This window comes from Poeciliopsis prolifica, unplaced genomic scaffold, assembly GCF_027474105.1.
Source record: "Poeciliopsis prolifica strain line A6 unplaced genomic scaffold, Auburn_PproV2 SCAFFOLD002, whole genome shotgun sequence".
In the NCBI taxonomy this organism is placed as follows: domain Eukaryota; kingdom Metazoa; phylum Chordata; class Actinopteri; order Cyprinodontiformes; family Poeciliidae; genus Poeciliopsis; species Poeciliopsis prolifica.
Window position 1 is genome coordinate 2872836 of NW_026562377.1, and position 24244 is coordinate 2897079.

General features: G+C 35.4%; 4 protein-coding genes across 5 annotated transcripts in view; 1 reads left to right on the plus strand and 3 right to left on the minus strand.

Annotated features, from left to right (window-relative positions):
* LOC129374690 (contactin-associated protein-like 4) overlaps nt 1-3055 on the minus strand; it is a 78752-nt gene extending 75697 nt beyond the window's left edge. Inside the window, exon 1 of the mRNA XM_055053232.1 lies at nt 2689-3055. Coding sequence (XP_054909207.1) covers nt 2689-2773 — 85 coding nt within the window. The 5' untranslated portion in view covers nt 2774-3055. The remainder of the gene's footprint in view (nt 1-2688) is intronic.
* A 14972-nt stretch (nt 3056-18027) lies between these two features.
* On the minus strand, nt 18028-19878 carry ncbp2 (nuclear cap binding protein subunit 2). The gene is made up of 5 exons (XM_055050997.1): nt 19714-19878; nt 18939-19025; nt 18755-18849; nt 18500-18638; nt 18028-18277 (listed from the first exon to the last, which is right to left on the minus strand). The coding sequence occupies exons 1-5, from the start codon at nt 19786-19788 to the stop codon at nt 18179-18181; spliced, it is 495 nt and encodes a 164-aa protein (XP_054906972.1). The 5' UTR covers nt 19789-19878; the 3' UTR covers nt 18028-18178.
* Nucleotides 19879-20379: 501 nt separating this feature from the next.
* Nucleotides 20380-22703, minus strand: fkbp2 (FKBP prolyl isomerase 2). 2 transcript variants are annotated; one of them, XR_008607325.1, is made up of 3 exons: nt 21652-22703; nt 21095-21123; nt 20380-20756 (listed from the first exon to the last, which is right to left on the minus strand). XR_008607325.1 is itself a non-coding variant. In XM_055051017.1 (2 exons), exon 1 carries the CDS (start codon nt 22102-22104, stop codon nt 21688-21690), a length of 417 nt encoding a protein of 138 aa, XP_054906992.1. In that variant the 5' UTR covers nt 22105-22702; the 3' UTR covers nt 20380-20756; nt 21652-21687. The 2 variants fall into 2 exon arrangements, 1 of the variants encoding a protein (XP_054906992.1); XM_055051017.1 differs by lacking the exon at nt 21095-21123 and having other exon boundaries at nt 21652-22702.
* A 127-nt stretch (nt 22704-22830) lies between these two features.
* ncbp2as2 (NCBP2 antisense 2 (head to head)) lies at nt 22831-24146 on the plus strand. Its single transcript, XM_055051030.1, has 2 exons — nt 22831-22919; nt 22991-24146. The coding sequence occupies exon 2, from the start codon at nt 23047-23049 to the stop codon at nt 23350-23352; it is 306 nt and encodes a 101-aa protein (XP_054907005.1). The 5' UTR covers nt 22831-22919; nt 22991-23046; the 3' UTR covers nt 23353-24146.
* Nucleotides 24147-24244: the final 98 nt, after the last annotated feature.

The following is a 24244-nucleotide window of genomic DNA, read 5'->3' on the forward strand; positions in this document are numbered from 1 at the left end:
GTTTGGTGAATTTGAGAGAGTAGATCTGGGCGAGAGTGGCCAGTGATTCTTGCTGGTGTAAACAGGAAGGGAGATGATGTCAGGTGTTTTATAGAGGAAATAATTGCCATCTGTTGCAGTTATGTCTGATGGGAGAGCTGCATGAAAAATAGAATTAGTTCATAAGCCTGTAAATGTCAGTGATGCACTTGAGTCTGAAGAAGAGAAGGTCTGGCAGTGCAGCGTCTGACGACGCAGCGCCGTCTCCTTCAAGACCCAAGACAGACGCAGTCTGGATTATTTACCTAGCAGGCTTGTTCAAGTTCACATTTACAAATCCACATGATTGAGCAGCTCAAAGAAGAAAAGCGTTTGTGCGGATGTGATTAAAAGGCATTACACAGATGGAGAGAAACTACACTGAAAAAATCTGGAGTGACATTTACTCAGAAAAACCTTGGCAAGTTTTTACACTTAGACTTTTTGAAGTGGACATCACAAATACTTTAATTTCCTTTGTAATAAGATGTTTTTAGTTGCACATTTGTACAAAATAGATTATTGTTTTGGGTTATAAAGAGGAGTAAATTTCTGCCAAAAATCTCTGAAATTTTTTGATTAATCACAGACAATGTCGAGAAAAAAACTCAAACATTTATGAGATCAAAAGGTTTAAAATTTTCAAGGAAAAAAACCCTCAAATTTTAAGATTAATCCCAGAAATTTAGAGAAAAACTTAGAAATTTCAGAGTTTCAAAAGGTACAACTTCAAACTTCTCCAAACATTTTCACGTTTTTTGAGAACATTTCTGAGATTAATCTCAAACTTTCTGGGAGGGTTTCTCGCAATTTTCTTGACTGAGAAAATAGATGAAGCTTTGACCATTTCATGGCTTAAAACAGATTTCTGTGACAAATTAATCAATCAATCAATCAATCAAATTTTATTTGTATAGCAGATTTCAGCTGCAAGGCATTTCAAAGTGCTTTACATCATAAACACAAATCACAAAGTCATGCAACATAGAATAAAATACCAAGACAAGGTTTAATCAGTTGCTGTGGCTGGTGGCACAATGCATTGTGGGATACCTTGCCAGCCAATCGCCACTGCCACATACTTCAAAATAACTGAGCTAATTATTAAAATGTTTTTTAAAAGCGTAACTACGTTATAATTTATTGAATTAAAGTCAACATTTCAATCCATCTTGACCAAAGTCGAGTTATCAGGTATTTATCTCTTTCAATTAAACAGTCTTAAAATTTACAGTGTTATGGACATTAATGTCTGGTTCACTTCTACTACACAATTAAATTTTACATGCTTTTGTTAAGTTGATAACTTAATGAAATAGTTTAGTTCCGTCTACTTTTCATGACATATTGAATGTACTTGCTCTACTTTTGTGTGATACAGATTTACTAATTAATTCAAAGTAACAAAGTAATTTACCATGCCATTTTAAAGTAAAGGTGCCAACATTGTAATTTGTAGTCAAATTTACAAAATGGGACCAAAAGAAATTTTTTCAGTTCGAAACTGAAGAAACTTTCCACCCTTTGTTTTTAGCTTTGTCTATAATTTGATTTCCTACCCTAACCCTTAATCAAAAGCCAGATAAATAAAAGCTGTAACTGACTGCAAACGTAAATACAGTCTGTGAAAAACACCAGTTATTGTTTGCAATTGCTTGTTATGGTCTTCATGTTTGAGTTGCAGAGGGAATTATAACTTAGGGAACACAATTTACCCGTTTGATAACACTGTGGATCAATTTCAGCCCTGCTTTAAAAGCTGTTATCTCTTTCAAACAATCAATAAAGCTAAGAAATAACAGAGCCTATTGATGCTTCTCTTCCCCATCCTCCTCCCTGATCATCTATCGATTTCCACAATCGATTTCAGACCCATCTCCAGCTGATTGAACACTTCTGAAAGTATTTTGATACAGTAATCTTTAGATTTCACCAAGCAATCCCAATTGTGCAAGTCTTGAAACTAGGAGTACAAAACCTCCCATGTTAGAACAAAACAGATCACAGGAATGTAGAGACTCAACAGAGTTAAGATCCATGGAGAAAACAAAGTGATTTCCTTTCAAATAATCCCTGTCCTCAAAAATCAACTCAAGATATTTTCTGGAAGCTTACTTGAGTATAAAATTGGAGCAAAAGCAGCAGAAGAATCCCCCTGTTAAATCTTTACTCATCGCCTCTGACAGACTCTCTTTTTCTTTCTCTCTCACTTGCTTTCGAAGAAAACATGAAATGTTTCAAAGGGAAACTGCTTTTATTTTTGCATTAAAACTTTCAGAATCAGGTCACTGACTGAAGATCACCTCTTAAGGCTGCACACAAAATTAGTTGTTCTGCAATTAAAATTCACGATGCATCCGTTTCTGCCAAAATTTGCAAGATGTGAAATTCTTTATAAAAAGAGGAACATCCATATATATATATATATATATATATATATATATATATATATATATATATATATATGTTTGAGACCATTGGTCTTATTTATTTATATTGTTTATTTTAGCATCCTTGGTAATTGAATGTATTCAATGCTCTATTGTATTAAGTGATTTATATCGTCCACCTGAACTTTGGTACCACATAAATTACCTCCCAACTGCCTAAAAAATGACCCAAAAAGTTGCGTGAACAGCGAGCAGCACCGGAAGCGCACGAGCCGCTCACCTTCTCCATCTGTCCCGCCTGAGCCAAGCAGCGCTGAGGCGACAAACGCGATAATCCCTGCGAGTATTTGACTCCTCGGAGACATGTTGAAGCGCCAGGATGCTGAAGAGCGTAACTCCGCTTGTCAGAAGGCAGTGGATCCGTCCGCAGCTGCTCCTCTCCGGCTCCGCTCCGGTGCGCCGGCCGCGCTGCAGCAGAGCCTGCAGCAGGGTGTAGAGGCTGGCCAGCAGCCGGGGAGAGGGACGGATGCTCTCACACCCACTACCTTGTGTCAATTAGAGCACGCAGGGAGAGGCAGGGGGGATTTTATGAGGCTTTGGCAGGTCCGAGCCAAAAGCACAACCTCTGCTTCCGAGATGCTGGCGGATTTAAGATTTCCAGTCAGAGAAAGTCCTGAGTTCAGCAGAGAGCAGCAGGCTGCGCTGCCTTTAACTCTTTAGGCAACTGTGTGTCTGTTATACAGAGGAGGGCAAAGTACCACAGTAGAACTACTTCAACATATTTTTATTCAAGGAAACCTAAAGCCATCCAAGACAAAACTCAAGTTTCATAAAATGGCAAGTCAAGTACTCAGTAACTGATCAAATGATCAACCATACAGTTACATTTACTCAATTACATAGACTTTAGCAACTTTTTTCAATCTACATTTAGGAGCATTTTTGTAATTTTTACTTTTACTTGAGTAGTTTTATCACCATGCATTGCTATTTTTGAGCAAAATTTCAAACCTTTCTACCCACTGCATGAAAAACAAACATGTTTTAACCAAAGATTCCCCAGACACAGAAACACACCAAATCAATTTCCAAATGATTTGGAAAGATTTTTTTTCCTTTTGCTTTATTTTCTTAGCTTTTGTTACTTATAAAATCCTTGTCCTGAAAATACCTACATTTCAATTCATCTTCTGCTTGATTATGTAGTTTTTAAATATTACATAATTGATATTGTGATCAGATCAGTAAATACTTTTTTTACTTGAGTAATTTCTTGGACAGCTACGTTTCACTTTTACTTGTATAAACTACTTTGAAGGAGTTCCACTCTTACTTTTTAGCTAGTCTGCCCTCCTCTGATCATCAGTCGTACTAAAATATATGATTACGTGGAAGTTTTGGTATTTTATTCCCTTTCCCCGGTTATCGATAATCGGAATGGCTCTAAAGATCAGTTTATTTATTCCGCCATGGATCGACGCTACACTAGCCAAATGCCTCCAAATATCTTGTAACAACGTAAAACAGCACAAATGTAACACCTGACAAAATAGAGAACAATTAAAACACATTATAACAAATGGTTAACGACTAAAACACAAAAAAAACACCTCCACGTCATATTCCGTTCTCTCTTCTCCTTTTCCCAACGACTTCTCTTTTACTCCTCGTAAAAAAAACTCCACAAACTGTCGCCATTGCTTCCGAGTCGGCGGCCATGTTTGTTTACTATAAATTCACGTATAGTATCGCGGGGTTTTGAGGGATTTCCTGTCTGGAGTCTAATAATTCTTGGTGAGAGAAACTGTTCTAAGATTTGTGGTGTTTTTTTTTTTTTTTATTGTTATATGTGTGTCGTCGCTCAGGTTTCTAAATATGGGCGGATAATTTGAAAATCCTACGATGTCAACCAGACATTAAACTGCTGCTGCGCTAGTTACTCAACAGGTTTTTGCTATGTAACCAAATAGTGAGTGAAAAAGCTTACAGTAACTCATTATTTATTTATTTATTTAGTTTTGCGATCATATTTTATTTTAGGAGTTTAAGAATTTGTTTGAAGTTTTTATTCTTTTCTGTACTATTTTGATTTTTTTGGTTGTTAAATGAAATGCATGAAAAATGTTTGTTCATGGTCAGAAAGACTGTAAAAAAATCAATCTTTTTTGTGGTCCACAAAGGAAAAAAAACATACTGAAATACTTTAATCTTGATTTTCTTTTTTACTTGTACATTACTTCTAAAGTCACAAAGAAAAGAAAATTCAGTCAGACTGAAATGAAAATCCTAAAATATTTAGTTTTGCCATATATGTGGAAAAGTAATCAGCATGTTCAAACCTCAACTTTGTAAATTTACCATAAATGTGCCAGTGGGGTTTCAAAAATACATCATAAAATGCAGATTACCTGTCATCCCCATAAGATTATTTTAGAGTATATATTTTATGGGTTCTCAGCAGCCATTATGTTCATTTCTAAGTTCAGAAAATGAATGCTACAAAGAAAACAAAGTGGTGAAATCTTCAGTCACTTTTTGCACAGTTTCCTTTAAAATATTTAGTTAGAGCAATTAAAGAAAAATCTTAATTTTAAGTAGTGAAGACTGTATTTAATCTACACAAACAAAAACAAAAACCCTTCTCTGGAACTGTCACCGCTTTTAAACTGAATATTTATTCAGACCTTTGGCTAATGAATGTGTGACTTACCTCATAATCCGTTTTTTTTTTGTGCCAGCACCGTATGAAGTGCCACTTAGGATGTTTATCAGCATCTCTTTGTGTTTATTCACTCTAAAAAGCAACTTTACTAATGTTTTTGCTCATGCAGACCTGGATCAAACCCTGGCTTAATGTAACACAAAGGCATTGAGTTTTTAATCCAAAACTTGTTTTGTGTCAATAAGTCAATAAAAGGTACCAATTCACTAGCAGATGATTTCACTTAGGATTTTTACACTAATATTAGGGAATTTTTAACTTGAAATAAGTTCCCTGAAAAGTTACTTGTAAGTTAGCTTTGTCTTATTTTAAGTATAATGAGATAATTGCACTAGAAACTTGACTAAAGATTCTTAGTAAGACTTTATGTTATTGCAGTGTGTATGTGTGCACATTTTTGTTGTTTTGGTTTAAAAATGCAGAAAACACATTAGAAATCATCCTGTTTTCTGCAGCTACTATGCAAATTTAAGGTATTGTAACACAAAAATGTCCCTTATAAAGAGCTTAATAACTTCACTGCAGTGCAAAGATAAATCCTCAAAAGATGCACCTCAGTTCTTTTGGAAGACATTTTATGTAATCTTACAAGGTTCAGTACTCAGCTGCAGAAGTAAATCTGCAGACTGGGATTTTGTTTCTCTCATCTGGCGTCTTTGTCTGAAAACAAAACAAACAAAATAAAGCTCTTAGTCTTGTAAATAAAACAGTCTGACTTTTGAAGTTCAGTGTTCAAATCCCATCAGGCTAACGATTCATAAATGACAAAAAAAAACAAAAAAGCTCAGATTTACTTTTAGAAATAGTCAGGAAACACTTACAAGGTTATCAAAATAGTTTGAAACCGCCAAAAACCCACAAATCCACCCAAAACCAAAGCAAATCTTTCACACATTTCTTCAGCAGCCCATATTAACCGCATTTAAACTCTAGGGAATAAACTGAGGAGCAGCAAATCATTAAAATGAGAAACTTTCTTGTTATAGTGAGACATAAAAATCCAGAGTTTTATATCTTTTATAACGACATACATCTCATTAAAACCAAAATACGTTCTCATTTGGATGAGAAAAGCAACCGCAGTAAAACAGCAGAACTTCATGGCAAGATTTTTGTTCTAGTTGAAATTCTTTCGCTGACCGAGTTCATCCACTCTGACACAACATCTCTGACTTTTGTCTGTTTTTAAAACCTTCACAGTTTTATAAGTCTACTCGTCAACATCCTTATCAACATCTCTTTATTCTACTATTTTTCTTTCACCTCAATTCTATGTTTGAAATCCTTAAAAAATGTTCAAATTAGAAATATCACCAAAATGAGCGGTAAATCACAAACTGGCTGTAACTAAGTATCTATTCTAGTTTTTTATTTTGGGGGGGAAATTAAGTTGAATTTAATTACTTTGGCCTGACAACTACAGCTGTGTATTAGGGTAATTACACATAAATGGGGTAAGAGGAGCAAAAATTTCAGAAATTTTGAGATTGATATTGGAAAAAAAACAACATTTTTGAGCTTGAAAAGGTGAAAGTTTTGTAGAAAAACTCAAAAATGTTGAGATTAATTGTGGTGATTTGAGTTTTTCTGTGTATTTTAGTTTCTGAGCTCTGTGTTGAATGGTAACACATGTTCTTTGTTTCTCCTGATTGTCTCCCTGTGTATTTAAACCCACCTGAGGTCCTTGTCTCATCTGTTTTGTCAAATCTGGCCTCAGTTATTCATTTGTACCAGTTGCTGCCAGTTGTGAGCATTAGCTTTCTGCTAATTCTGTGCTGCCTGGATTTTGTTATTGTTTATTATGAGATCATCATCTCCTACCTGGATCCTCTGCGTCTGCCTCTAACCGCATTTCATGACATTAATCTAATAAAAGTTTTAGAAAAAAAAGAAAATTTCTGAGTTTCGGGAGTAAAAAATGCAACTTTTGAAACTTAGAAATTTCTAAATAGAACATTTCTGAGCTCAATCCCAAAATTTGGCGTAAAACTGATGCAGCATTTTAGGAAACAGATTTCTTAGTAAATATTGTGATTGAAATGTGACTGTTTGGTTGCTTTGTATTTCATTTGTAAAGCATCATTTAAATCCATGCACCATTTTTTTAAATACATATGCTACCTTCTGTCAGGTTCTGTCACATATAATCTCAGATGAAGAACATTGACATTTGAAGGTGTAATCTGACATAATGGGGGAGGATCACTGGATTTTATGAGTCCTACTTTTTATCTCTAGTTTTCCTCATGCTGAAGATGGATCCTCTCTAATAAATTCCAACTAATCTCTTTAAAATAGCCAGTTTTTGGTGTGATGTGGAGGAGTTTAAATTAAATGCACTGGGGACGCGATCAGTCTCATTCCGTCTATGAAATAAGCATAATGTGAGCAAACTACAACGATTTACATATCATTTGCATATGCATGGCTATACAGGTGCAAAGCGGCTTATTTTGGCATGAATCTACTCCACATGGCTCTATTTCCCTGCAGTATGTAGCCCTCAAATGAACACTAACAAGACCTGGTTGCGAAGCCAGAATGAGCCGTGTGCCGGCTGGTTTGTTTCCCCGCTGATACAGCGCACTGCCAGCAACGATGAAGCCGCCGTGTCATCATCTTTAGCAAAGCATGTAGGCTAAGGGATGATGGCTGGCAGCAAAAAATGAGAGGAGGCACCTGTTCATTTGTGGTTCGGTGAACGAATAATGACTCTGAAGTGCTATGTAAGAGAAATCCCTGCAGTGAAACACACCAGGTAGAAGAAGCCTGTGGACAGCAGCGTGTGGGAGTTACAGCAGCAAACACACATTTAAAGGTGACTTATTAAGACCCTTGAACAGTGAGTTCAACAGTTAAGGTACTCTTTTTTCTTTTTTTTTTTTGCACAAAATCGCTCTCCGATAATAATATTTAGTTTGGTGAGCTCCATGCAGAATGAACTGTTTTAAGGCGTCTTGTCACTTTAAATGCAAATAAGCTGCTTCTTTTGTAGATCCCTTTAAATTTATCAAAGGGCTGAACGTTAATTAGTGTAAAGGTTAAGAAATGAAGGCAACAAAAAGTCAAACATTTGGGTTCCAACACGTTGCCTCCTCAGGCTGTCAGGTTTTTTTTCTTTGGTAAATTTTATAATTCTCCCGAAGCCTACAAGTTGCACATCCTTGTGACTACTTGATGCTCTCGCTCTTTTAAATATGTCAGTGACGACAGATGTTTAGATTCCACTTTTTTAAGTGTAGAAAATAGTATTTACCAACCAGAGTGGACTTAAACATCATTAGGTTGAGTTGAGCCTGTTTCACATTGACTTTATGCGGTTTCCTCTCTCAAATTTTATTTCATCTGTCATTTTCTCAAAGTTCACTCAACTCCAGCTGGAAGGCTGCATCATCTGTCACCAAAAGGACCTTTTCACAGTCTGATTCTGCAGGAAATGGGTTGATGGGGAATGTGATCTCTTTCAGGTCACACACCTCAAAAGATTTGCAAAGCACGGCATTCTCACTTCTGATGATCCAGCAGCTTCTAACAGGTATGGAGATGTGTCAGGCTTCCCCTTTTAAGATGGGTGGAGAAGAAGTGGAGGTTGTTCAGAAGTGTGAAAAGCAAACTTTCCACCGGGTCAGGAAGCTTTTTTAAACTTTCCTCGCAGATCTGAATGAAGTTTGTTCAAATGATTCAATGCGGTGACCAGAAACTTCTCATCTGGATTGGACTGGGAGTCATGATGCAGAATCATTATTTAGGACATGATTGCAAGAACTTTAGGGCTGTGTAGTTAAAGTTCGCTGTTAATAATTACTTCAAGTGAACTTATTGCTTTACACCTCTGTTAAGGTGCCCATGCTTTATGTGAAATTATTCTGTATATATACATGTTTATCTTAACAAAAAACTGGCAAAAACAACTTTGGAAAACATTTTCAGTCGCTCTGTTCAACGCTCCCATCCCTTCCGACTTCCATCATGGCGCCTGAAATGATTTAGTTGCAAAGAGAAAATTTCTTCATGCATATATTTTTATATCGTATCGATGCAACCATTTAAAGCTTTGGGGTCTCCTTTGCTTAAACTACTTCGTTTGCATTCACTTTATAAAAAAGTAACACATTTTATTAATCTGCCCACTAATAAATTTCTCTGTCCTCTTTTTATCCAAATATCAGGATTAGCAGTAAATGTGCAGATTTGTAATTGCCAGAACTAATTCACCAGGCTTCAGTGTTTATGTTTATGTTCAAATAAATGTTACGTCAACTTGTTCTTTTAAAATAAATCAGAGCAGAATTAGGAAGCTGTTTCTGGGACAAAATGCTTTTTGTATTTATTAGTTTCTCACCTGCTGTTAGTCACAGTAGGCTGACATAACAATAAAGTCTCATCAGAGTCCCTCACAGTTATTTACTCACTCATACAGTCATCTGCTCCCCTTTCATATGGAAATTTCTTTGGCCGTTAATATGTAAACAGATTTGCATGACCATGCTCCCCGATGTAAAGGCAATGCAAACACATGAACAAAAGGAAAACAATTTTCTTATCAAAACAATGCTTCTGTTTATCTTTTGATTGTGAGCCTTTAATCCAGTATTGTCGCCTCCCAACAGGACAAAGAGCTTATTGATTGAATTTTTGTCTTTGTCACTCATTTGTTTTTTGTCTTTTACTTCTGCAACCTTGACACGTTACGATGCGACAGTTTACCAGTTCACCTTGGAAGTGTTTCTAACCGGAATGATGACAGTCTGAAAGCTAAGGGTTAAAAATCTGTTAGTTATAAAATGAGCAAACACCAAAGTTTTCAAAAGTTACTGTTTTAAAACTCCTAAAAATTTATAATCACAGTATTTTTTTTCAGCTATCGGTGTCCAAAGTGAAATGAGCAATAAAAAACTCTGTAGAAAATCAATTAAGGACAAATTACGTATCAAAATCACTAGGATCTAATTACATATTCTACAAAAGAAGAATGACATTTGCTTGTTACATTTATTTTGAGAAGCATAATATTTCTCGTTTTTCAATAAAACATTTTGGCGCTAAGATAAGGTGGGGTATTTGCTAGGCTCGAATTGTATATGATCAGCAACAGGAAGTTACTACTGGCGGAAAATATGAAGACGACAGGAAGTGGAAGCAGGCATGTTTTTTAATGACTTATTGTCTGAACAAACTTATTAATGTGTGATTTTAATTGTTATTGTTTTCTAATTTATGGAAACACTAGAATTTCAAAATCATGTATTTTTCTTTGAAATTAGTGGAATATTGACAAAGCTTTACACACGTTTGTAATGGAAACGCAGCTATACATTTTTTGGATGCAGATATCCATCGTCTTTTCCAGTTCACCTTTGGTCCAAGTCCACAGTTCATTGCAGGGCAAACAACCAAACACACACCCACATACACACTCATATGACCCTGCAAGGACAAGTGGGTGTAGAAAAAGAATGGAGGAATAAATGAAGGGTCAGGCTTCAGATTTTATACCAACATTGCACATATCCATATTGAGTAAAAAAAAAAAAGGACATTCAATTCACATTTTCTACAGTTCTCTGTCTGCTGAATCCCATTCTGAATATTGATAGAAAAAGAGGTTATTTCCCCTTCACTGTCCTTTATGCTTGAGTTCAGCTGATATGAGATTATTAAATTTCATACTGGAGCTTATAATGGTGGCCGTGCCTGTCATCACAATTGGACTTGCCTGGGGGCAACAGTAGGTGTGTTGGTGTGTGTGAGGGAATAACTTCCCCTGAAAAAGAGAATATGTCCTCATGAAAGCTTCTGCATATCAGCTGCTACTGTACTGCGAAGATAGCATTAAAATAATTCCCCCACATCAGATACTGTCAGCAATATTCCTATTATAATTATTTGATTTGTTGCTTCGCCTTATTGTATGGAAAGACTGGGGACATATTTTTTTAACACTAGCCACACATTTTTAAGTGGGTTTGGAGAATCTGAGCACTGAAGCCATAAACTTTTACCAAGTATTTTTGTCTAGTTTCCAGTTAAAATATCTTAGTGCAACTAAACTAACTTCTAAATAACTTTTCAGCAAGACAGGAGCTCGTTATAGGGAAATAATTACTTAATTACAGATAGAGTTGGATATTATTTACTCAATTACATTTCTTTGAGGAAGTTTTTTGAAGAAAAAAATAACAGAAGTATTTTTACTACACTGTACTTTTTACTTTTACTTGAGTAACTTAAGAATAAAGTATCTCTTCTCTTAGTTTCTGTATTTTCTTCCCACTGAATGAAAAACATGTTTTTAACCAGAAATTCACACCTGCAGTTTCTCTTAAGGTTGTATAAGTTTTTCATTTAAAGAAACTGATTTTGAAAATTTTTTTTTGCCTGATTTTATTTTTTGTTACTTACATGACAATAAAGTAATTTCTGTCCTACATTTACACCTAACCTCATATTTTGGTCCGCCTGATGATGGAAATTAAAAAAAGAAAAATCAAATGATTGATAAATTGATTGGTAAGTTTACTTGAGTAAACTTTATACCAAATACTTTCGTTGCTCTTGAATAATTTCTTGGACGGCTATTTTTACTTGAGTAAAAATATGTTTTTGGGTTCTCTACTCACTTCTGATTAGATCATTTTACTCACAAGATATTTTCCCAAAGTGAAATAATTTGCCAGTTTTTCACTAATATGAAAGAATTATCTACTTTTAGAATATCTTTTATTTATTAATCAATAATTAGTGGATTCATTTAGCATAAATTCTGCCTCACACCGTCTGATTTCACCGTCTGTACAAGTTTTTATCACAATCCCCTTTTTATTATTAGAAAATATGTCATATTTAATATTGATCTCATCAAATTTTACTTCATTTCCACAGCTTCTATGGTTTTTTGCGACAGTGTCTTTTTCTTGCCACAAATCTTTCCATGTCTACTTTGAGGCGCAAAGCAGATTGATGAATTTGATTGGCAACCAATCAGAAACATATTCCCAATAAAACTATTGGCTGCAACCTAAAAATAATTTGGTTCTGTTCTAAATCTATTACCAATATATTTCCAGGAAGGCTAAAGCTGTTTCTATGGCTAGAAAACAAATGTTGTAGTAAATTTAATCAACTCCTGAATGCAACCCAGAATAGCCATCGCGGCTTTTGTTCATTTATATATTCGTTTTATTTTCTAAACCAACCTCCTCCTGTCTGGGTTGCCGTATCATGCAGTGGTAATTTTTGCTCTTATCTTAAAAATGAAATCCAATAATTGAAGGTTAAGGTGACACTGGACATTAGGAAAATACTCCGACTCATGAAGGTTTATTGTAAAACCCAGAGTGGCTTCTCATCCTCACACATTCTGTCTTGTGAAAACAAACGATGTTACTTATCTTTTGGGACTTCTTTAACTTCAAGAACATATAGAAAAACAAGTAAGGTCAGACAGAAGATAAAACACAGAATAAAAAAGCTTTGTCAGTACCGAACTGAAACCCTCCTGAAATATTCAAACAGTGCAGAGCTGCAAGCAGTTTCTTTCTCCATTCCAGTTATTCGTCTTCTTTGAAAAATACTGTTGCCTCTTAAATGTTTTATTATATTTATTGTTATAATTTGCTGCAAGCTGTTGTTTTGGAGAGACACGCCTCTGAAACTTTCAGACTACAACAATCACAAACATGCAACGTCTGAGCCGAAACTTGAGCATTTCACTAAATTGCACACAAAATTAACTGAAACGTTAAAACTGAAGGTGTTGGAAGGCAGGATTTTCTGAAATGAACATGCAACACATACAAAACACTGGCCATAATCAATAAATTATTAAATCTGTTCTCTCAGAAATATTTTATTGATCCAAGAGGAACAGTAAAGATTTACAGTGTCAAATTATTTTCTCAATGTGCTTTTTATGGTCTGTTTCTGTTCATCCTGAATACGCGGTTATACAGAGTGGATTGGAAAGCAGAAAAGGCCACCATGCCCATAAAGTCCAAAAGCATCATCTCTGCGCCAAAGAAAACATTCCCTATAACCTTTATGAGTGCAGACGAGTCGCGCCGACTCAAGTTGTCATGAAGTATTTTAATTAACTGGTTCTTCGGTACATTAAATTCAGCCTACTGGCCTGTTTCGATCAATACGCATAACGGCTCCACTGAGGACGATATGATCCACACAGGACTGCGGCATTAGAAATGGGTCAGTGCATTCAATTCATTATTTATTATAAAACATCATCTCACAATCTCCTCTGACATTGATATTAGACCTACATCTCTGCATGAGTAAAAGTTTTGCTTCAAAACAGACAATGCAAAACAGCCCAGCTGGCTTTTGGCAATAAGTACAAGTTTTTTTGGCATCTGGAAAATAATCCTTTATTGGAAACGGTGTGCATAAGGCCGACATGACACTGTCATGAACGTGACGTAACATCAGAGGGAGTTTTCATGAACGTTTATAACTGTAGTCATTTGGTGAGTAATGACACTTTTAATGACACTTTTAATAGACTCAGTGCAAGTTTTAATGCAACTTTGGTTTGAAAGACCCATTTACTGAATCTTCATTTTAAATTTCCTGAGAGTCAAACATCCATGAACATGGATGTCAGTTTCATGTCAGTTTTATACACACCTCTTCAAATCAAGTGTTACCCAAGTCATTTGCTCAGTTGTTTAAACCACTGTATGCACTCTACAATGACTGCTGGAAAAAAAAGTTGCGATCCAGAAGTTACTTATTGCATTCCTGTTGGTTGTGTAGGAGGCCCCAGTTCTGCTTTTCAGAGATGTATGGTTGTGTAATTGCGTGTTAGCAGCAGTTATTTATGTTACCGTCTGTGTTACGTTATTTAGTTTTTACAGTAAAGTTTGGTGGACGTGGCCAGCAGCCATTTATTTGGGTTTAAAGTGACAAGGCGCCCTGAAACTGCTCACTCTGAAAGGAGCTCAAACAAGGCAGAACTGACTAAAATCCCATTAACTAATAAATGTACAAGGATAAGTTGATATGAGTTTACTCTCAGAATATTATGACTATTCTTGTAATTTGATGACTTTATTCTCGTAATTGTTTCTTTTTTCTTTTTTTGTATGGCTCTATTACTTTGTTGTAAAACTGAAATATAAATAAAATATTTATGATGTCTTACCATTACTTTCATGCTATAAAAGAATAAAAATAAACCACGATAAATTTTTTTAATTTAAAATTTTGACAACCCTGCACAAACATCACCATTTAAGACCCGACTTTTAGTGGCACACTTTTTAGACTGCAGCCAGGAAAAGGCCGAACCCTTCTTGTAAATACACAAGCACACCCACACCAGGTGACAAATACAGTTGCAATGTCAGGCTATTTAAGGTGGGACACATTCCCGTCTGGCAGAAGGACTGTGACAGTGTCAAACCCCGCGGATGACATTGGCTTTGCAGGATCCTGCTCATTTGTCAGCAGCAGGTCATCATGAGCCACTTTCTGGGCAGAGTACAATAAATATTAACCTCAGCCTGCTGAGGTGCAGCCATTTACTGGCAGCTTGGTCGGATCAAATCTGCTCCAGAAATGAGAGAGGAAGCTTCAGATGCCAGGACTTGTTTTGGTGACGATGGCTTTAAGGTTTACATTTTAGACTTTTAATTGCCTTCCCACATCTCCACGTGTATTTTTTAGGAGGTACAAAACCGTGTAGAAAACGGCTAAAAGAGGAAGATATTTTAAAACATTTAGACTTATAAAAATCATTTTGAAGTCCTAAAGTCTTGAGCAATACAGTTTTACAAATATTTAATGATAGGTGTTTAATTAATATGAACTGAGGATGCTTGTTTATCTTTCTCTTCTTTGACACAAACTATGAGTTAATCATTCACACAGTCATATGTCAGCAATTAAAGCAAAAAGGGCATTTAAATATTTCTCCCAGAAATTGGAAAAGGCTTGAAAATAAACTATTCTGCATATTGATTTTGGAAAACATAAGAATATAACTTTTGTCAAATCTCCATCATGGGAAGATCATGTAATTTTTTCTTAAATCGATGTGAACTGTAGATTATGTATGGCCATACCAGCCAAATAAAATCTAAAGTTTTCAAAAAATTAACACTTCAAAACAAAACAAAGATGAAAAGAAAAGAAAAATTAGAATTTATTGTAAAGCCATAGTCATATTTGGTTTATGCTAAAACCTGAACTCCTGCTGCTGAAGCTCCAGGTTTATTTGTTTCACCTGTCAGAAAACTGGATGACAAATTGAATAACACAGCAGATGATGAAACATTAAAACTGGTGGAAAGAGAAAAGATTTGTGGGTTCAGCAGCTACCTGTCTGTCAAATCCTTTTCTGTGATTCTTTTTGCACTCAGTGGTGCAAGTCCAGGAATAACAGTGACATCTACACCAAGTTACAGCATCCAAGGACATCAATTTCTCCTTTATGGCACCAAAATTCAGGTAAAACCACAGCATTTTATTCTACTGAAAATCCAAATTAGTCATAAAACGGTGACTTATTCTGAATTAATGAGATCCACATCAGGAAAAGGAGTTTGAAAAACCCGCAGACTGAAACAAAACTAAATAAAATACAAAGCGTGTGATGCTTTCTTCCTGGCCTGTACAGAAAAATTTGATTTTTTGTTTGTTTTTTCAGGGCTCCTGCACATTTTGTGATGCCAAAATTTCTTACTTTAAAGAAAAAAATGTCTAGTTCTCTTTACTGTTTCAGATCATTTTAAAATGTGTAAGATTTATTCGGTGGTGTACATGACAAATGACTAAATCTCAAAATACAGTGGAAACTAAACCTGTCACAATAAATTTTACTGGACGATAAATTGCTGAAATAATCATTGCAGTCGATTATATTATGGTCTTGAGACAATTTTATAATATAAAAAAGCAGATGAAATTGAAATAACACACAATCAAAGCCATAAATAAAACAGATTACAATGTCTCTGCAAGCAAAATTGTCCTTAAAAATATTATAGATGGAAAATTTTTAAACTAAATTAGATGAGAAGAAAATATGATGAATTAATAAAACCAAACAATAATTTCTGTTCTTTAACTTCTAAATCAGTATTTCCTGATTTAATTGGATCATTGTGTTGATAGATGATTTTTTTCCCCGTCATTGCTTCGTTGCGTCTGTAAAGAATGGGATTATGGGTATTTTTCTCTCCATTTTTGCATAATGTCACCATCATTTCTGACTTTGTCTCTTCAGTTCCATCTTCACCTCATCTGAACTTTTTCAACCAGGCTAATAAAACCAAACATGGACTGGAGTCGGTTTTCCGGCTCAGAGAGCTTCATCTTCTTCAGCTGAAGCATAAAAAATGGAAAATCCTCCCCAGCCCATCTATATCGGCTGCTGGACGAATGCAGCCGATATAGATGGGCTGGAGATTCTCCTTTATCATAAAAGCAGGTTTAATTCAGACGATGCAGCTGCAGTGGAGTGAAGGAGATTAGAGACAAACAGATCCAACGTCCGTCTTAAAATCCTCACGTTTTCAAAACAGGGCTTTTAAAAGTATTTTTCTGCATTTGAATTTAATTCACAAGGTTAAATTAAGGTAAAGTGTGTAGAGGTCATTAATGATGCTTTTTATTTGAATTTGGATAAATTGCTTAATTTGACTTCTTGATTTTTTTTTTGTTTTAGCTATTCAGGGTTAAAATGCCAACAACAGGCTCCAATGGGAATTATGGTGTTTGCCTACACTGCCACCTAGCGTTCCTTTGTATTAGTACAATAATAATGTTTTCATTTAAACAGCTTATTCTGTTTTTTAAATCCTGTCATTTTATTTTTATTTTTTTGTGCTGTGTGTATTTTTATCTGTTTTGTGAATTTTATATTTAAATATTTGTTTTTTTGTGCTGACTTGTCTTAGGAAAAAGGATTCATTTTAGCTATTGTGCAAATTTACTGCCATAAATTGCAGTAGTATTGATTAATGTGTCTTAACAAATCAATTTAATAAAAAAAAAGAAAAACAAGCAGAAAATTGATAGCTGTGTTAAACCACTTAAGAATGTTAAAACCAAAACAGGAAAAAACAGAAAACATGTGGCCTTAATGAAGCCTAAAAACACAAATAGTGAATTACAACTTAAAAAAAATAACTCTGTACTTTCAGAAACCCTAAATCACTGGATACTGTCTTTAAATGTTTATTGAAAAATTAATAAACTCAAATTTGGTCTAAATTGATTTTTCATGGTATTTGACATATAAATTAATGCAGCTGATTAATGCAGATGGCTGCTTCAAACTGCACTTGTAACATTTTCGGTGCTTCTACAGTGATTTTGTTACTTTCCGGACAAAATGGAGAGCGTTGCATTTTTACCACGAACAAAAGGTTAACAGGTCACGCTGCAAGAAAAAAAAAATCAAAACATTTTGTTGAAAAAAAAGTTAATTACTGACCACCAGGGAACAAAATTATATATTTTTGCTTTCATTAATGTTACATCTTAAGTGTAGTTTAATTTGTAAATTTTATGTAAATTTGCTACAAAAATAAATAAAAGTTTAAAGGAAATCCAGTAATTCTTCTGTAAAATGTTTCAAACTGTTAAGTCTGATTAAAACAGCAACCAGATTTTTCTTTACTATTACCAAACCTCAATGCAAGTTCATTTATTCATATATGTGAAGGAAAGAAACCTTGGAAATTTATTTAAAAAACATTTTTATTAAAATAAATGGTAAACAGTTTGTCACATTTTCAATTAGGTAAAGAAACTCAGAGGAAACGAGGCTTTCTAGACAGGGAGAGTTAATCTGATAACTATCATTTTTCTATTGGACTTTTCAACTTTAATAAGAAAAAAATAATTTAAAAAGAAAAAAACACTCAGTCTGAAAGATGTGTTTTAGCCAAAGTAAGTTTCCTTGACATCTTTAATTCCAAGTTCCACCTCTGAAGTTCATCGTCTTCTTCTTCTCCTCCTTTCTTAGCGTCTTTCCAGATGTTGCTGGGAAATGAATCCGTCCGGGACGGGATCGGAGCGACTCCGTCTAAAAGGAGTTCGGTCTCTCTGTGCTCCGATGCTGCTGAGCGAGCTTACCGTAGCCGCCTCTGGCCGGGTCGTAGTCCTGCCTGTACTCATCTCTCACCTGAAGAACCCAAACACAACGACGACTCAGAAATGATATATCACTATATTTTTACTACAACAGCTTTTACTGGATGATAAATTGTCCCAGAAGTTATTGTGAAAATGGTCTCATGCTTTGAGACCATTTGTAAGTGATATAATGCTTAAAGTAATGCAGGAACACATTCTTAAAGATCAGTAAACTTTAACTTCTAATGAACATTTAAGTTCTTCTTCTTACTTGTCCTCCAGATTTCCCGCGGCCGTACTGCCTGCCCTCCTTGAAGCCGGCGTCCCAGTCCGTCCTGATGATGCGATCGTCTAGCCGTGTGCCGTTAACGAAGCGCATGGCGTTCTCAGCATCTCCCCGCGTGTAATATCTGACGCAACAGCAGCTAAGGTGTGTGTCACACACACTGAATTTAAATTTGTTAAAGCAGTCAGGCAAACACATTTTGGGTGTGGAAACGTAATTTTTCTCTGTCTGAAAGGATACTCTACAAAGCAGAATCCACAAGCCGTCTTCTTGACTTTATCCAGACCTATGATGATGCGCTTCACATCACCACATTTAGAAAACAGCTCATGCACCTGTTGTCACAACACAAATCGAAAATAAATAAACCTGAAATGTTTTGATTAATGAGACTTTAAAGTCAGATTATAACTGAGGTTTGTACCTGCTCCTCAGTGGTGTAGAAGGAAAGATTCCCCACATATAAAGTATTGCTCTGCTTCAGCAACTTCTCCTGTTCATAACGATTCCCCTAAAGCAGGAGAAACAGAGAAAACATTTCAAATCCCATCTAAAATGAATCTGTTATACATTAAAATGGAAGAAATTAAACAAGGATATCCTAAATCTACAGTAAAATAATGTTTTCTTCCAAAAATCCATTGAAAAGAAAAGTTTTTAATGCAAGAAATTTCTGAAGGTTTTGATTGTATCTATGTAATTTGTGTTTCTCTGAGGAGAAATTTCAATGTTTGTACTTTTTGTGTTTTAAAAAAAGTATCTTGAACAGAAAAAATATGGCTAAAAACAAATTAATTTTTTTAACTGAGTTAAATTTTTAAACTCTTTATAACTGAATAAAAGCACAAAATGAGAAAATGTAAATGATAGAGTTTCATTATCAAATCATGGCTTGAAATTACAATTTAAAACAAATTTTCCTTCCATTTGTTAACAAAAGTAGATGAAGACAGACAAAATTTAACCACTTTAAACACATTTTCTCATATCATCACACATTTAAACAAGTATAAGCCAGTATTTTTAGCTTGCATGTGCAGCAATATAAACAGCATATATGTGTATCTCGGGAGTTAAATAACATCATAGCAACTAGCGCGTCCATTCAAAAGCCTTAGCCGTTAGCGTCACACCTCGCTAACTTGACAGTTTAAGCTAAATTAACTTCCACGTCACCGTTAAAAAGTTTCTGGTCTCACCTTAAAGTGCTGGTCTCTGTACTGACTGACTTCGATGTATGAATCGCTATTCAAAGCGTTTAGCTTCGCGGACATCGTGATAGAAACGCAGCAAAGCGATCTGCTGCTGCTTCTTAACGCTCAGAATCGGGATACAAGAACTTCCGGTTCAGGTGAGCGTCAGTTAAAAGTCTCCGCCACCAGTGTTGTCAACCGCGCCCTCTGCTGGTAGCAAGATATAATGGGTACTTATGTGGTGGACACCGCAGCTATAATTATTACACGCCAGCAATTTTATTTTCCCCCAGTTAAATTCTCTTTTTGCTCTATATTTTATTTACATTAACTAGTAAAAGTAATATATCTTGTATGCAATAGCACCTTAAACCATTATTACTCTTTTCTTCCTGTTAAAATTCATAAAAAATATTGTTTATTTCAACATTTTAAGATATTTCTGAGGTGCAATTTATCTTTTTATGCATTTAGTTCTTTCAGTAATCTTCTGCTTGGTCTCCAAATTGTTCAACTTTGACTTATGAACACCTTTCATTTATTTTCATAAATAAATTAAACTTCAGTGTGGTTTATTGCCAATCACAAGTGTTCAGGATGCTCTTCCACAACCAGAAGACATTAATTATTCAAAGCTAAAACAACATACATAAAAATAATCACCACCAGCACTTAAAAAGAAAAAGTTAGGGAAACAATTTATTGTAATTACAAAACAAAAATTACTCATAATCACTTGGCCCCTGCCTCAGTTTTACCTGATTTACTGTCAATCATTTGTGAAAGAGGAATGTAGAAATGGAAGTAAACAAATTTTCATGAAGCAAAAACAAACAGATGAAGTGGTGTGATGTCATCCTGAACAAAAGCTGGACTTTACTGCCTAATCTCATTGTTTATTACATGATGTCATCATTTGAGTCCTACTAAAAGCAGAACAGAGGCTCTGCTGGGGTTTAGATTCATTTCCCTGGTTTTCATTTTAATCTTCTTGATCATTCTTCTTAAGTCAGATGGTCTCCATTTAATGCAGCAGCAATTCTTGGATCCTAAAAGATGAAACAAACAAAACAACTTCAGATAAGAAGAGGAAGCCAAATCTAGATTTAATTTGTGATCTACAGATGAAGATCTCACATTAACAGAAAAACAGAAATGTAAAACTATCATCCTGCAATGTTTAAATGTAAAAAAAGAAAAGAAAACCAGCTTTTTATGGTATAAAACATGTAAAAGTTAAAAACTGGTCAGCTAAAGAAGAGTCGCAAGAGTGGCATAGCTTTAATTTGGAGAAGTAAAATTTCTGCAAGTCAAGCCAACTGTTGGTCGTAACTTTTACTTTTACTCGAGTAATTTTATTGTGAAGTATTTCTCCTTTCTTACTTACTTGAGTTATATTTCTGGATTTTCTTCCCACTGAATGAAAAACAAACATGTTTTAATAAAAAATTCAAAACACAGAGAAAAAAACTGATTTGGAAAAAAATATTTTGACAAATTTTGTTATTTATATTAATTATTGTCATTTGGTCCTTCAAATACAAAAATTTCTGCTTCGCTTTATACTTTAGTTTAAATATTAAATGAGTGATAATTTGATCAGGAAATACTTTTTCCTCTTGAGTAATTTTTGGATGGATAATTTGTTTTATTTGTGCTACTCTTACTTGAGCAAAGGTTTTGGTTACTCTAAACATCACTTTAAATAAGCTAATAAAAAATAAGCTAATAATTAAGCAAATAATAAGCTAATAGTTAAGATAATAATTATGCTAATAAGCTAATAATTAGCTGATAAGCTAAGAATCAGCTAGTAAGCAAATGGTTAAGATAATAATTAAGCTAATAAGTTCATTCACTTAAATTACTCAGAAACTTTACTCAAGTAAAAGTATTAACTGAATAATTAAACCCAGTTTTAACATGCAAGAAAACAAAACGTACTTATAAATTTCTTTCAAGGCGTCCTTTATCTCTCCGTCAAAGGTCCGACCTCCTTTCGATGCTCAGCAGCTCCACCTCGAAGATCAGCGTCGCTCCTCCGGGGATCTTCGGCGGAGCTCCGCGGTCTCCGTAGCCTAGCTCCGCCGGGATGACCAGCTTCCTCTTCTCGCCCTCGCACATGCCAAGCAGGCCCTGGTCCCAGCCCTTGATCACCTGGCCGGTTCCCAGGGTGAAGGTGAACGGCTGGCCGCGGGGAATGCTGCTGTCGAACTCCGTCCCGTCCTCCAGCCTGCCGGTGTAGTGCATGTTCAGCACGTCGCCCTTGCGGGACTTGATGGGACAGTTGTCCACTCGCTTCTTGATCCCGATCTGCAGCTTCTTCTTGTCAGCTCCGCTGACCACGGCGGGGCCGAAGGAGAGAGCCGCCATGACGGCCAGGAACAGCAGCCGCATGGTTAGAGAGCAGGGAGCGGGACAAATGAACAAATTAACGGTGCGAGGAAATCCCTTTATGAAAAACGGATGTACGAGCAGTACGACCGGATGTAGTTCACCACATGGTGTTACCGGATTAACATTCCGGAGGATATTTCGGTCAAAGAACTTGTATTCTTTAAAACCGTTCCTAACTTTGTACTGTAAAAAAATGGGTCAATTTTTATAAGTACTTATTTTTTGTTAAGTCAAAAACGTTTTTTTTTACATTTGTATTTTTATGTCGTATGTAATATAATAAAATTGACGCTTTTTATGTCTACTCATTTTAATTAATATTTCATTTTAAAATGTAATATGCATTGAGAAATTTTCATTTGAATTTCATAATTCAAACGGGGGGTTCATATATATATAAACATAAACAATTATACCTGTTAACAATTGTAATATAAAAAATATATCTTCCAAGACAGCCTCCGTGTCTGTTGGTTATTTAATCCTAGACAATTCAAGGGGAATACATTTTTCAAGTTTAAAACAGAAAAATAACATGAGTAAAATATTTTAATTAAAAATTTGAAGTATCTCACATGAATTCAAACCAAACGGTTAACTCCTGCCCTTTATTCATCTGTTTTTGTCTGTCTGTCTTTTTTTTTTTTTTTTTTTTTTTTTTAACTTTCGGCTGTGGATCGAAATATCCCCGACATCCAACAGGGGGCGGTAATACAACTCAATTGAATTAACTCTGGAAGAAGAAGAAAATTCTCTTGTTGTGTTAGCAAACGTCCGCTGTCTCTTTATGTCATTTAAATCCAACTTCAGCTGAAGTAAGTAAAATTTGTTCTGACATAAAAATATGTATTATTTACGTCCTTAATGAAAACTGGTATCATTTCAGGGTTGACAGAGGAAAAGAAAAAGAGAAGAAGAAGCAGCTAACCGACGGCGGACAAAATGCTATCTCGCATGTTAGCTTATCTCGTCAACAACCTCCAGGTCATTGAGAAGTTGGCAGAGTCCCGTCCGATCCGCAGGGCGGCTCAGCTTACGGCGTACGCGCTCACCAAGGCTCAGATCGTCGGCCGGGACACTTCGGAGCGAGTCATGCGATCCCAGACGCTGCGGCAGGTCCGCCAGGAAGCCGGCAGAGTCCCCGGCGACCTGCAGGAGGTGAGCAACCGCCTGCGGAGAGTCCGGGAGACGTTCGTGAAGGAGGTGAAGGACGGATGGAAAGATGGCTCCCGGCGGATAAAAAAGTGAAGAAGAGCGGAGGGTTTCTGGGCTGCTGAAAGGACTGATGATTATGTTGAATTTAGGTCTGAATGAAGAATAACAGTTTGATGTGAGTCTAACGATCTGCCTTGTGTATTAGTTATTTTATGTACCTTATAGCTGCGGTGTCCGCCACATTATTATGGAGTAATACCTGGCTACCAGCAGAGGGCGCTGTTTATAACACTCTGTGGTGGCGGAGCCTTTTAACTGTTGCACACGAATAACTGGTTTCCACCTTCTATTGTTTTAAGATTAACTTCACTTATTTTCGTATTTTAAAAAATACGAAAAGGGTTTTTATTGTATTGGAGAGGGGGAAAACTCTGGATAAACTAATATTGGAATATTGCTATGACGGACATTCAGGACCATACTAAGAAAAAAATAATAAAATAAAAATTACGAGAAGGAAACCATGATTTCGATATTCAATACGTAGAATAAAAATCAAGCTATTACTAGAATAAAGTCAAAAAATCCCAAGTAAAGCTGTGATAATAAGAAGAGGATCACTTTATTCAGTTTTACAATTGAAGCATCATCAAATGCCTTTAGAGACTTTTGCTCCATTTTTTTTATTGCCACCTTAATCTACACATTATTTTATTATTTCACTGTGAAATTCACAAACTGCTGTCCTGCCAAAGAGCTTCTGCAGCTCTGTACTTGTAAAACATATTGTGCTGGAAACATTTTTAAATTTGTAAAAATGTATATCTATGTATATATAATGAGTTTATCTGCCATTACAGTTTAAATAAAGACTCTATTTTATACCAGATTATTTCCAAAGTGAGTAAAGATGCAAAATATAGAAAGAAAATTTGGAGTTAGCAATATTTTGAGCTGTGTGGGAAAGTTACTTATTCATCAAATC

What these genes read in the sequence shown, in the direction of transcription:
- ncbp2as2 (XM_055051030.1), top strand. Translation starts at nt 23,047, where the DNA reads ATGCTATCTCGCATGTTAGCTTATCTCGTCAACAACCTCCAGGTCATT.
- fkbp2 (XM_055051017.1), bottom strand. Translation starts at nt 22,104, where the DNA reads ATGCGGCTGCTGTTCCTGGCCGTCATGGCGGCTCTCTCCTTCGGCCCC.
- ncbp2 (XM_055050997.1), bottom strand. Translation starts at nt 19,788, where the DNA reads ATGTCCGCGAAGCTAAACGCTTTGAATAGCGATTCATACATCGAAGTC. An exon ending in TCTACACCACTGAGGAGCAG is followed by an intron (nt 18,850 to 18,938) that starts GTACAAACCTCA and finishes TTGTGACAACAG; the next exon opens with GTGCATGAGCTGTTTTCTAA. An exon ending in TGTGGATTCTGCTTTGTAGA is followed by an intron (nt 18,639 to 18,754) that starts GTATCCTTTCAG and finishes CTGTTGCGTCAG; the next exon opens with ATATTACACGCGGGGAGATG.